The sequence below is a fragment of the Hylobates moloch genome, unplaced genomic scaffold (genome assembly GCF_009828535.3).
Source record: "Hylobates moloch isolate HMO894 unplaced genomic scaffold, HMol_V3 SCAFFOLD_21, whole genome shotgun sequence".
Lineage (NCBI taxonomy): Eukaryota > Metazoa > Chordata > Mammalia > Primates > Hylobatidae > Hylobates > Hylobates moloch.
Window position 1 is genome coordinate 48031511 of NW_026652296.1, and position 12369 is coordinate 48043879.

The window sequence follows — 12369 nt, forward strand, 5'->3', positions numbered from 1 at the left end:
ATCTGGGCTGTCTTAAGCCTTTGCTCTGGTTTGGCTTCCTTAGGTCTGGGCGGGCAAAAAGTCACACATGTGTCAATGGGCCTCAGCCTCCTGGGGGTTGGGTAGATGTTCTTGGTGCCAAGGATGCCATGACTTACACCACCCACAATCATGTCAATCAATGAATGAGCCTTTTATTCCCACCTGGGTTGAAATTTTCTTTCCCCTGCCTTGAAGTCTTGCTTCACACGGGTTATTTATGGCATTTGTATCATAGATGAAGGATGCAGGTAACACCTTTTATTATGATTTTATTATATACTCTCTTTTACTAGAATTTTGCAAAGTAAAATATTGAATAAGAACCAACTTTATTTTTCCTAAGTTCTACCCTATAGGACCAGGTCATATTAACAATTGCTTGATGCACAATAATCCATGACTCAATAAATACTTTACAAAAATAATGCAGTTTTTTTCTTTTCTTAAAACATAAAAAATTAAGATTCCCCAGATTGACCCTCCCCCCCTTTTATATTTATTTATTGGGGATATATTGGTAGATGAAAATATTGTTAAAATAGTATTAAAATAGGTGAAATGAGGTCCATTATCTTTTTCCCATTTGTTTTGTTGTTTTCCTTTGGAAAAGTGCTACTTCTTGTTTTTACGTCTGAACTGGGCTGCAGTCTTCTGAACCTGCTAGGACATGAGAAGAAATTCTACTGTTTTGGGGCCGTTTAGCAGAATGATAGAATTATGATAATATTGATCTTTTATTTTAAAACCTATTTAAAACCAGTCTTCAGCTTTGTCCCTAAAATATCATATTCCCTACCCAGTATGAAGAAGAGACTTTTGGAATCTGAGACTCCAGCAAGGTGCCTCATGACCAAATAACATGTGGTTTAAGGTGGGCATTTACATGTTTTGATATATTTCCATTGCATTACTTTTAAAGAAATAAATTCCAAAATTCCCTTTCTCTTCCACTTCCCTAAGTCTCTTTCTTTCTGATCTCTCACAGAAGTGATTAGTTTCACCACAACTCCAGAGAAAAGGTTACACTTAAGTCACATTCGTATTAAATAAGTTATATGTAAAAACTGCTTATAACGTTTACAACCTCAGTCTCTTTCCCCCTTTGCCTCTCTTTGAAACTCTGGATCCGGGTGTGAATTGAGTCGCACCCACTGTGGCTTCCAGGTTCTTCTTCTGGCTTCCAAGTTGTCCCCATCCTTCTGCCCACATCGCTCCCCAGGGGCACTTTCAAGGAGCTCCGCAGATGGCGAGGGCGGCTTCACAAGGCAGTCCCCTGGGCGTGGCACACGCCCCTGGCGTAATGTATGAGAAGTACTCATGTGGTGTATACAAATATACACGACTGCGGCTAAGGTCTCGGCGCCAGTCGGCACGTCAGTGCAGCACGTGTGTGCTCCAGAACCAGAGGCAGCGTCCTCCACCTCATCCCGGTCTCTTTAATACTCCCTGGCCTCTTGGAACTGCTTGATGTAGTCCTCGTCCGAGGGGCTCTCTGTGCACTTCTGTCCGTTGTTGGGAGGCCGGGCCTCGTTATACCTGCTCCAGTCACCCTTGCAGATGATCCAAGGCAGGACATCCACCTTGTAGTGGAGCTCCGCGGAGAACTCGGTGCTGATGAGGTTGGGCGTGCCCGCCCCCTTGCCCCTGGTGATGAGCTGCATGTTGTCGCCGTAGCAGCAGTGCTGCGCCGCCAGCGTGGTACTCTCCAGGGACAGCATGGAGCGGATGCAGTACCGGGCCGTGGGCTTGTAGATCTCCAGCTTCTCCTTGGGCCCGCTGGCGTCCTTCCAGCGGAAGTCCTTGCGCTTGATCCGGTCGAAGATGTCGGCCGTGCTGTAGGCCACCTCAGTGGGGTAGGAGCAGGGGCAGCTGGGCAGGTCATTCATCACCTTGTGCATGTACTTCTTTAAGAACTCGCTTTTGCAGCTCATCCAGCGCTCACAGCTGTCTGTGTCTGGAAAAGGCCAAAGAGAAACCCTCTCACCGCATGTACAACCGGCCCACAGGAGGTGCTTCAAGGAGCATGTGACACCAGGCTGCTCCTGAGGGCCCGCAGGAGGACACTAAAGTCAACAACTCCCTAAAGTCAACCACTCCTCTCCTAGAGCCAGAGACCCCTGCAGCCCCCTGGAACCATCAGAGGTGGATGGCCCTTCTCACTTCCCTTGAACTTGGGAACTTCATTATTCACGAGACTTCTTCCAAATGCCCCACTTTATATTATGAAATTTTCAGACACACAGAAAAGTAGAGAATATTCTTATACAATGACTTACTTCATCACCTGGATTTAACTATTATTATATTTGCTTTATCTTTTAAAAAATGTTGTGGAAATATATAATGTTACCCCTAAATTTTAGTAAGCATCTACAAAAAAGAAGATATTTTCCTAGATAACCATGATCCAATTATCACTCCTAACAAACTTAAGAATTCAGAATTATTTGAATCTTCCCTCTAAATAAGTGATGAGGCCAGGCACGGTGGCACATGCCTGTAATCCCAGCACTTTGGGAGGCTGAGGCCGGCGGATCATCTTAAAACACTGAGGTCAGGAGTTTAAGACCAGCCTGGCCAACAAGGTGAAACCCCGTTTCTGCTAAAAATACAAAATATTAGCCAGGCGTTGTGGCACGTGCCTGTAATCCCAGCTACTCAGGAGGCTGAGGCGGGAGAATCGCTTGAACCTGGGAGGCGGAGGTTGCAGTGAGCTGAGATTACGCCACTGCACTCCAGTCTGAGCAACAGAGCAAGACTCTGTCTCAATAAATAAATCAATAAATCAATAAATAGTAACAATAATAAAAATATAAAGAAATAAGTGATGATGTGATGGAAAAGGCCCCAAAGGAAGATTTGTAGGACTCAGTTTTGATTTTGCCACACATGGACTGGTTCCCCCAACCTCTTAACCTTAGGCATGTAACTATCGCTGTCTGCAAATTCACATGGCAAGGTGCCTCAAAGAGGAAGGAGCCCGGGGCACTTACTTTTAGGGAGCTTAAGATTTGGGTCACAGGCCAGTGACCTGTAGGCCTGGGTCAAAATTTACCCCCAGAGGGGTTGTGTTTGGTTCTTTCAGTATTAAAAATAATTGATTAGTTGCCAATATTTAAGAATTAGGGTATTCCAATTATAAATGTGGATTCCTGGCTTTATTTGAAAAACCGAAAGATCGAACTACGCTGGTCCTGCATTCTCCCATGGGAACAACTGATCTTGTGAACAGGTGAATGGTGACCCCTCCATGGACAGGGCCGAAGGTCCCCAGCTCAGCACAGCTCCTCCTTGATCCTTTGATTTATGGGTGATCTCTTGGTCCCTCAGTCATCTGAGTCCAGGACCTCAGGTTTAGTGAGTCTCAGGTTTAGTGAATGTCCTAGTTTGGGTTACCCCAGACCCTGAGACAAAAAGATTCCAGTGAAAATGATTTTTTGGGAAGTGATTTCAGGAAACAGAGGCAGGGGAGCAGGGGAATTAGACAGAGAAGGGAGAGCAGCTAATACAGGGTGTGGAGCTAACAAGTAACCACTGTAAGGAACTGGTTACTCCCACTGGGATCTGGGAAACCACATGGAGAACACGCCTCAGCATTTTCCTATCTGAGACAATGTTAAACTTACCCAAGCCCTGTGATCCTGGAAAACAATGAAGGTTAGGAGTCCCCCAGCCCTTCTGCATTCTGGAAGACAGATTACTGCAAAGAACCCCCTTTCCCCATAGGACTTAGAAAAGACTCACAGAGGTCTGCTTTGTTCACCTGTGACAAGGCCAGAAGCACAGATTCCCTTTCTTTGCCTCAAAAACTGCTTGTCCTCACTGATTGATCAGGACAAAATGCATCTTTTTTTGGCAGGGGGTGAGGGGGTGAGTGGATGAAGTCTCACTATGTCACCCAGGCTAGAGTGCAGTGGCACGATCTCAGCTCACTGCAACCTCTGCTGCCCGGGTTCAAGCAATTCTCCTGCCTCAGTCTCCCGAGTAGCTGGGAATACAGGCACCTGTCATCGTGCCTGGCTAATTTTTGTATTTTTAGTAGAGACAGGGTTTCACCACGTTGGTCAGGTTGGTCTTGAACTCCTGACCTCAAGATCCACCCGCCGTGGACTCCCAAAGTGCTGGGATTACAGGCGTGAGCCACCGCGCCTGGCTGACAAAATGCATCTTAACCAAACTTTGATTAAGCTTCTCTCCTTCACCCAGGTCCCTGGACTTTGGCCCACCCTCAGCCTAAACCAGCACAGCCTCTCCTTAAGGGTCCCTTTTGGAAAGATACTGGCTTCAGGATAGAGCATTCTCCAATCTACTATCTGATCTTGCTACCCTTTCATCTCACTTTCCCTTATTTACTTCTCTATAAAAGGAAACCCTCCTTGCCTAACCTTGAGATGCTTGCAGACCTTATGGTCACAGCATTCATCCCATTGCAATAATAGGGAGATAACATCCCCCCGCCTCCCTGCAATAATCCTTTGAATAAAGCCTCTCCTTACTGAGTCCGGATTTGTTTTTATTGATGGGGATCTGAGTTTTTATCCACTGGCTCCCATTCATCACTGACAGGGGACCGGTCCTGGATTTCCAGCTAGGAATGCCCTGTGCATTCATGCGCAGCTGGGCTCGGGTCCAGAGAAAGACCTCAGGCAAAGGCACACAGGGGTTGCCAGTTGGAGGTGCAGGGACATGCTGTGGGTGGAGGGAATGTGGGCTGGTCACCAACAGCCCAGTGAGTGGGTGGGTCATCTGCCCCAGTGAGCTGTGGTGGGTAAGATGAGGCATATCTAAGGAAGCCAACTGTGGTGGAATGTGAGGTGCGTTGAGGGAGGCAAAGGCAAAAAGCCCCAGGGGTGTCCAAAAATGCAAGGTCATTTCTAGCAGGGGAAGTCAGGGTTGCTTCAAGGAGCATGTGACACCAGGTTGCTCCTGAGCCATGTCAGGGCCGTGTGACAGCCACAGGTGTCCTGCTCAGAGCTCCTACAAGGGAACCCGCTGTGGGTGCTTTGCTGACCAGCAGCCTCCAGGTTGCACCTTTGGATCTATCGTGGTTTTAACATCCACCCTCTGGCTGCTCTCGGCCAATGACTGAGCGTGGTAGGGGAACCGTCCGACAAGGGACTCCTCCAACAGGCAACTTTTGCTGGGATTCCCAGTCAGCATGGCTGAGCCTGCCTTCCTTTCTTCTTTTGTAGGAGTCAGGCCTGCACCTCGGTCTGAAAGCTCTCCCTGCCTAGTCCTGCTGCTTTCCTCTTTGTCTTTCCCGGGCATTTCCTCAAAAAGTCTCTTGCATGTCTAATTCCATCTTGGTGTCTGGGTCTTGGAGGTGTCTAATGGACACAGACTGCAATAGCATCGATGGGGGAAGGACAAGGGAAGCCTCTCCAGATAAGCATTCATTGTGCAAACTAAGGTTATGCAGGAAAAAATCTGCTGGGGATGTCTGGGGCTGGGGCATGACATGTTCAGTTTCATGGGAGCAGAAGGTAAAGGAATATGATTGTTGGTGTCAGATCATGGCGGTCTTGTTCAGTTTAGGCTGGTTCAGCAGGTACTAGGGAGCCACGGAAAGTTTGTGAATGATAGTGAGCTATTAACTGAGCTGTGCAGTAAGAAAATGAATTCAGAGCCAATAATGATGGGGAGGGTCCAGGTGAGATACTCTGGGAGGAAACAGCAGGTGGGATCAGAAGAGGTCAGAGAGTTACAGCTGCCAGGCCTTGGTGGCTGGTGGACTTTGGAGTAAAGAGAGGAAGACATCAGCAGTGACTCCAGCTCTGACCCAGGAGCCTGGGAGGCTGGTGGTGTCGTGGGTGGAAATCACACGGTCAGGGTGAGGGGCAGCTGGCAAGAGGGCTTTGGGCAGTTATCAATAGAACGAGGAAGAGAAAAATTGGGCATGTCTTATGAACTCAGAAAGGCCTGGCGAAAGGCAAAGCGTGGGATCGCATGCTAAACAGCCTGGGATTGAATTGCCACCCAACTTTCAGGAGCTCTGTGACTTGAGTGACGTATTTTACCTTGCTGTGCTTCAGTTTTCTCATCTGTAATTTGGGCATAAAAATAGCACTTCTCTCATAAAGTTGCAAAGAGGATTAAGTGGGAGGGAACCTGAGGGTGTACCCAACAGTGTTGAGGTGCTGCCAGCTGGGATAGGCTGTGGCTGTGGCCTCCTCTCTGAGTAGTCATTGAGAGAATGAAAGTTCAGTCCTTCTACTCTGCTTGTACCTTTGCAAGCAGTCCCTCACCAAAGGCTCCTCAGCTACCTAACTTGAGTGTGCCATGTTCTTTCCTGCCTGGACCCTGACTGAGACACCATGTCTACTCAGCTCTGGTGTCCTTAGCCACATGCCAATGTGGCTTTGTGCATCTGGGCTGTATTCTGCAAAACAGCTAGATGCTGCCTGCCTGTGGGGTGTAATATGAAGAGTCCTGAGAAACTTTCTGTCTCAGAAGAATGCTTTTAAGGTTCTACCACTTTATGTCAAAGTCTTGCCTTTAAAGTCATTTCTATTTTTCAGTCAAATGCATTGTATTTGCAGACGGTTCCTGTTAAATGCAATTTGATCATATGTATGTGAAGGGATTGGAGGGATGAGGTGGAGGCCCTAGTGACAGTGAATTTCCAAACTGCATCCAATTTGGCTCATAGACATTTCTGATTGGATTTGTTTTTAAAATAAATTTCTATGCTGGCCGGGCGCGGTGGCTCACGCCTGTAATCCCAGCACTTTGGGAGGCCGAGGTGGGCGGATCACGAGGTCAGGAGATCGAGACCATCCTGGCTAACACGGTGAAACCCCGTCTCTACTAAAAATACAAAAAAATTAGCCGGGCGCGATGGCGGGCGCCTGTAGTCCCAGCTACGCGGGAGGCTGAGGCAGGAGAATGGCGTGAACCCCGGGTGGCGGAGCCTGCAGTGAGCCGAGATCACGCCACTGCACTCCAGCCTGGGTGAAAGAGCGAGACTCCTTCTCAAAAAAAAAAAATTTCTATCAAGCATTTAAAAAATTAAGATATAATCCGGCAAAATCAAGATTTCGGGCCTCTCTTAGAAACCCAGAACATCTGGCAGCACTGGATGGGTATTCATGGCCGACCCTTTGGATAAAGCTTTTCATTTTGTCATTGCCCCCGACACTGTAGCTGTTTCATTTTCTTTTCTTTTTTTTCTTTTTCTTTCTTTTTTTTTTTTGCGATGGAGTTTCGCTCTTGTTGCCCAAGCTGGAGTGCAATGGCGTGATCCTGGCTCACTGCAACCTCCGCCTCCTGGGTTCAAGTGATTCTCCTGCCTCAGCCTCCAGAGTAGCTGGGATTACAGGCGCCTGCCACCAAGCCCAGCTAATTTTTGTATTTTCAGTAGAGATGGGGTTTCCCCATGCTGGCCAGGCTGGTCTCAAACTCCCGGCCTCAGGTGATCCACCCGCCTCGGCCTCCCAAAGTGCTGGGATTACAGGTGTGAGTCACTGTGCCCAGACCATTTTCTTTTCGCCATAGAGCTAGAACCATCATTTCCCTCCAGACTTTCTTATTTGTCTTTCCTTTTATTCTAGACTTGTTCTACTTAGATGCTTACCTGACCCCGTTACCTGACCCCAATAGGCATTTGAGGAACATTTTTGTTCACCAAATTAGCTCCCAAATTGCAGGGCTATGAAAAAAAAAAAGGACTCAGGATTGCTAAATTTTGGCTGAGGAGGGATGGCAGATGTGAAGAGGCTAAGTAAGAACTTTTGGGTGGCGAAAAGATATGGGACAGAAGGAATTTTACCCTTCTACAATCCTTAAGTATATAGAGAAGCACATAAAGCTGTTTTAAAAAAGTAAGTTTGCACCTTGCACCTGAAGAGTCACTTTCCATTTTGTTTGGTTCACATTTATTGCATTTGCTTTACCATTTTCTAGTGGACAAGTAGCAAACTGTACCAAAAGTTTATGAAAAATTCTTTTTTTTTTTTTTTTTGAGACGGAGTCTCGCTCTGTCACCCAAGCTGGAGTGCAGTGGTGTGATCTCAGCTCACTGCAAGCTCTGCCTCCTGGGTTCACGCCATTCTCCTGCCTCAGCCTCCTGAGTAGCTGGGACTACAGGCACCTGCCACCATGCCCAGCTAATTTTTTTGTAATTTTAGTAGAGACGGGGTTTCACCGTGTTAGCCAGGATGGTCTCGATTTCCTGACCTTGTGATCTGCCCGCCTCAGCCTCCCAAAGTGCTGGGATTACAGGCGTGAGCCACCGCGCCTGGCCCGGTTTATAAAAAATTCTTGCAGGGGATGGAGGTGCAATATTTTGAGAAAATTCTCTCTTTCCCTCCCTCCCTCCCTCTGCTGGAGAACTGAAGGCACCATTTCTTGATTTTGTTGAGGACGCTCAATGAAGGCTGAATAAGAACAGATTCCATGTGACTCGGGCCCCTGCTATGGGCTTATTCTGTGCTAAGAGGAGAGACAGGTCCCCATCTGCCTCTGGCTGTGAAGGCTACATAGACAGCAGAGTGAACACAGAAGCGCTCGGTCTGGTGGAGGAGGCTCCGAACTGTTTTCTCTTGCTTGAAGTATATTCAGCAAGCAAGACACATGCTGGGAGCACTGGACCCCAGAAAAGGAAAATGAAACATTTACGTGGATCCAAGGATGGCACTGCGAAAGCAAAAGGAATCTCCGAGGCACTAAGTCAATATTTGGATTAAAAAAGAAAAAAATCTTACCAACTTCAAACAGTTTGGTGGCATTAAACTCCTCGCTTCCCGCAAGCAGACTCACTTCGGTGGCAGCTGTCCTAAAAGTGTCTTCAATTCCTAAACACAGACAAGAGCTCATTTTTCCATCATTATATGGAAAAAGTTATCTCCCCCCACAACAATAAAAAAATAAATACACCTGAACAAAGCCTTTTTTGTATTCATTACTACTCACGGGCAGAAACTTGCCAACAGAGGAAACAGTAAAAAGCAGGTCGTAGTGCAGAAACGACATTAAAACCCCAGATACATTGGCAGCATGAAATCAGATCCAAATGTGCCTGAATGAGTCCTTAGAAACTCACTCACTGAGCCCAGGGATGGGGTTTTGGGCATTGGGGGACACATGTCAGGATGGTGTCAGGGTGACAAACTAAACCAGAGGCAGTAGAACGTAGTGGTTAATATTTTGTTCTTAATGACTGACTGTGTGTGTTGAAATCATTACTAGCCACGTGACCTTGGGGTAGCCAGTGAACTCTTGTGTGCCTCAGTTTTTACATCTGTAAATGGGAAGAACAAATTGCTCTACCTCCTAGAGTTGAAATAATGAAATGAGTTGGTGTAGAGAAAGTACTTAGAGCAGTAAGTGGGAAGTGTTAGGTGATAGTTTTCCCTTGAATATTTGTCTAGCTCATTCTTTGTCTAGCTCACTGAGGATGCTACAATGCGTAGCCAAGAAGACTTATCTCATATTCTAGGACACTTAGCATTGTTGGTGATGCTTCAGAAAGAAAAAGCTGGGCTTCTCATAATTTGCTCTGAGGAACTGAACCCAGCTCTACTCAAACTTACTGGCTCACCCAAACTACCACCCGTAACCAAGCTTCCTTTACAATCGGGAATCCGGTGCAAGCTAAAGCAATAAGAAGAGGAGGGAGTGAGGCACTGCGGTAACATTTGCTGGTGAGCCTTGGCCTTCCCTGCTGGTTTCCCTGACTTGATTTCCTTTAAGGGGCTCTCTCTGATTTTATGTGAGGCACCTCAAACTTATTTGCAGGGTTGACCTACAGGACAAACTTTTACAGTGTAATAACTGCCAGGCCAGGGAGACTTTGCCCCATGAGTCTTTCCAGGAAAGCTGGGAATCAACGAATCAAACAAGGAAAGAGATCCTGAAAAACGAAATCCTTCATGTTCCAAGGGAGCCCAGAAAAGCTGCAATAGCCAGGAACTGAGAGGCAGAAAGGATGCAAGGGGGGTGAGGACACACGAGAAGAAAAGGTATGAAGAGGGCTCCTGGCCACACTGCTCTCTGCAGTGACAGAAAACAAGAAGGAAACATTTGTAAATGGAGGCAGAGGGGAGCCTTCCCCTGAGAAGGCACCTAAATCTACCACCTTGAGTCTGGATGTGAGCTCTGGAAGGGAAAACAACAGGCAAGCCCCCAAACTTTGACTTCAAATGCTATCTGTGTCCCTGTGTGGCTGATTCCAATACCCTTCTCTTGGTAAAGACCAAAGAGTTTAATGATTAAGAATATGAACTCTGTAATCAGACTGTCTGGATTCAAATTCCAGTTTGATCACTTGCTTTCTGTGTGACTCTAGGCAAGTTAATCCTCTATGCCTCAGTTACTACAGCTGTCAAATGAGTACAATCTTAAATACCTATTTCATAAAGTTATTGTGAAAATTAAACAAAATAATAATTATAAGGATTTTAGCCATTTGCTTGATACTTAGGTACTCAAAAAACCTTCTTCATCATCATCTATTTTATTTTTTCTTCTTCACCTTTATCTTCATTTTCTTTCTTTCTTTTCTTTTCTTTTTTTTTTTTTTTTGAGATGGAGTCTTGCTCTGTCGCCCAGGCTGGAGTGCAGTGGCGCGATCTCGGCTCACTTGGCTCACTGCAAGCTCCGCCCCCCGGGTTCACACCATTCTCCTGCCTCAGCCTCCTGAGTAGCTGGGACTACAGGCGCCTGCCACCACACCCAGCTAATTTTTTGTATTTTTAGCAGAGACGGGGTTTCACCGTGTTAGCCAGGATGGTCTCGATCTCCTGACCTCGTGATCTGCCTGCTTCGGCCTCCCAAAGTGCTGGGATTACAGGCGTGAGCCACCGCGCCAGGCAATCTTCATTTTCTTTTGCCTCATCTTTTTACCTTCATCATTATCTTCTTTTACTTCATATTCTTCTTCTCTTTTTCATTTCCTTCCTGTTTCCCTCTTCCTCCCCTCATATTGTTATTATTTATTGCTTATTTCTACACATCCAGATTCCACCCACCAGGCTTCCAACTCAGCTCATCCTAATGAGCATGGGGGAGTCAGGAAAAAAGCACCGTAATGGTTGCTCCACTGTTTTGAAATCCATCTGCATGGCTGACATGGAGCCAGAACCGCCACTTCTTGCATTTCAGCCCCGTTTTCTACGTGTCCCCTTTTGCTAACATACACATTAATTCCAATCTGATTCTTCCTCCCTCTCCTCAGAAACGCCTTTGTGCTTTCATTTCTCCTTTGTTCCAAATGTCTCTGGTTGGAGAACAGAGTGTCTAGAGGTAGAAGAAGGAAGTCTAGGGTGTGGGGATCAGATTTTCTGTCTCTGAAATTTTTTTCAGCCAAAGCCATTTGGAATGTGTGGTTTCTTGAAAGGCTGTAAGATATTATTTTAGGCTGGTATTCTACCTGGCAGTGGGAAATACACAGTAAGACTATACACCAGGAGTTACTAAGCTTTTTTTAAAGGGTCAGAGGGTAAATATTTTAGGTTTTGTGGGTCACATGTGGTCTTGGTTGCAGCTTTCTCCTCCTCTTCCTCCTCCTCCCCCTCCTCCTCCTCCTTTTTCTCCTCCTCCTCCTCCTTCGCTTCCTCCATGCCATTCTTCTCTTCTTCCTCCTCCTCCTTCTCTTTCTTCTTCTCTTCACAACACTTTAAAAATGTATGGGACACACAAAAACAGGTCTCGAGCCAGACCTGGCCGTAGTTTGACAACCATTGCTATAGTCAATCATGATTAATTATTGTTGACTCTCAACATGACCTCTCACCAAGTGTGCAATTAGTTTAGTTTTTGAAGCACTGACAATGCAGTATAAAGTGACAGTTAACTACCAAGACGCCCCAGGTTGCACTCCTGGGAGCCTTTGGCAGCTCTCTGGTATTACCGGTGGGGCTGTCTTTTTCCTGTGGACGGTTGTCAGGCCTCTCATCCTGGCTTCCTCATCAGACCATGGGTGTCTGCCTTCTGTTTCTCTTCAAGGCAGAACAAATCCCACATCAAAAAGCCAATCTAACCAGAGTCCCTCCTCTAAATTAAATAAGTACAATGCGACATTGTCTTTCAGGTCACGGCCACTGCAATTGTGCATAAGACTCAGAAAATCCATTCAGCTCATCAATTATCTCCTGACTCACTCTGGTCAGAAGTCTTATTAGAAAAGTAGTTACATCTTGCCTCATGCCTGTAATCCCGGCACTTTGGGAGGCTGAGGTGGGCAGATCACAAGGTCAGGAATTTGAGACCAACCTGGGCAACATGGTGAAACCCCTTCTCTACTTTTAACTACAAAATTAGCCGGGCATGGTGGCGTGTGCCTGTAATCCCAGCTACTCAGGAGGCTGAGGCAGGAGAATTGCTTGAACCCAGGAGGTGGAGGTTGCAGTG

General features: G+C 46.5%; 1 protein-coding gene across 1 annotated transcript in view; it reads right to left on the reverse strand.

The window, feature by feature from the left end:
* Positions 1–273: 273 nt before the first annotated feature.
* Positions 274–12369, reverse strand: part of ISM1 (isthmin 1) — a 78712-nt gene continuing 66616 nt past the window's right edge. The window contains exons 5-6 of the mRNA XM_032142286.2: positions 8724–8813; positions 274–1975 (exon numbers count right to left, since the gene is read on the reverse strand). Coding sequence (XP_031998177.1) covers positions 1458–1975; positions 8724–8813 — 608 coding nt within the window. The 3' untranslated portion in view covers positions 274–1457. The remainder of the gene's footprint in view (positions 1976–8723; positions 8814–12369) is intronic.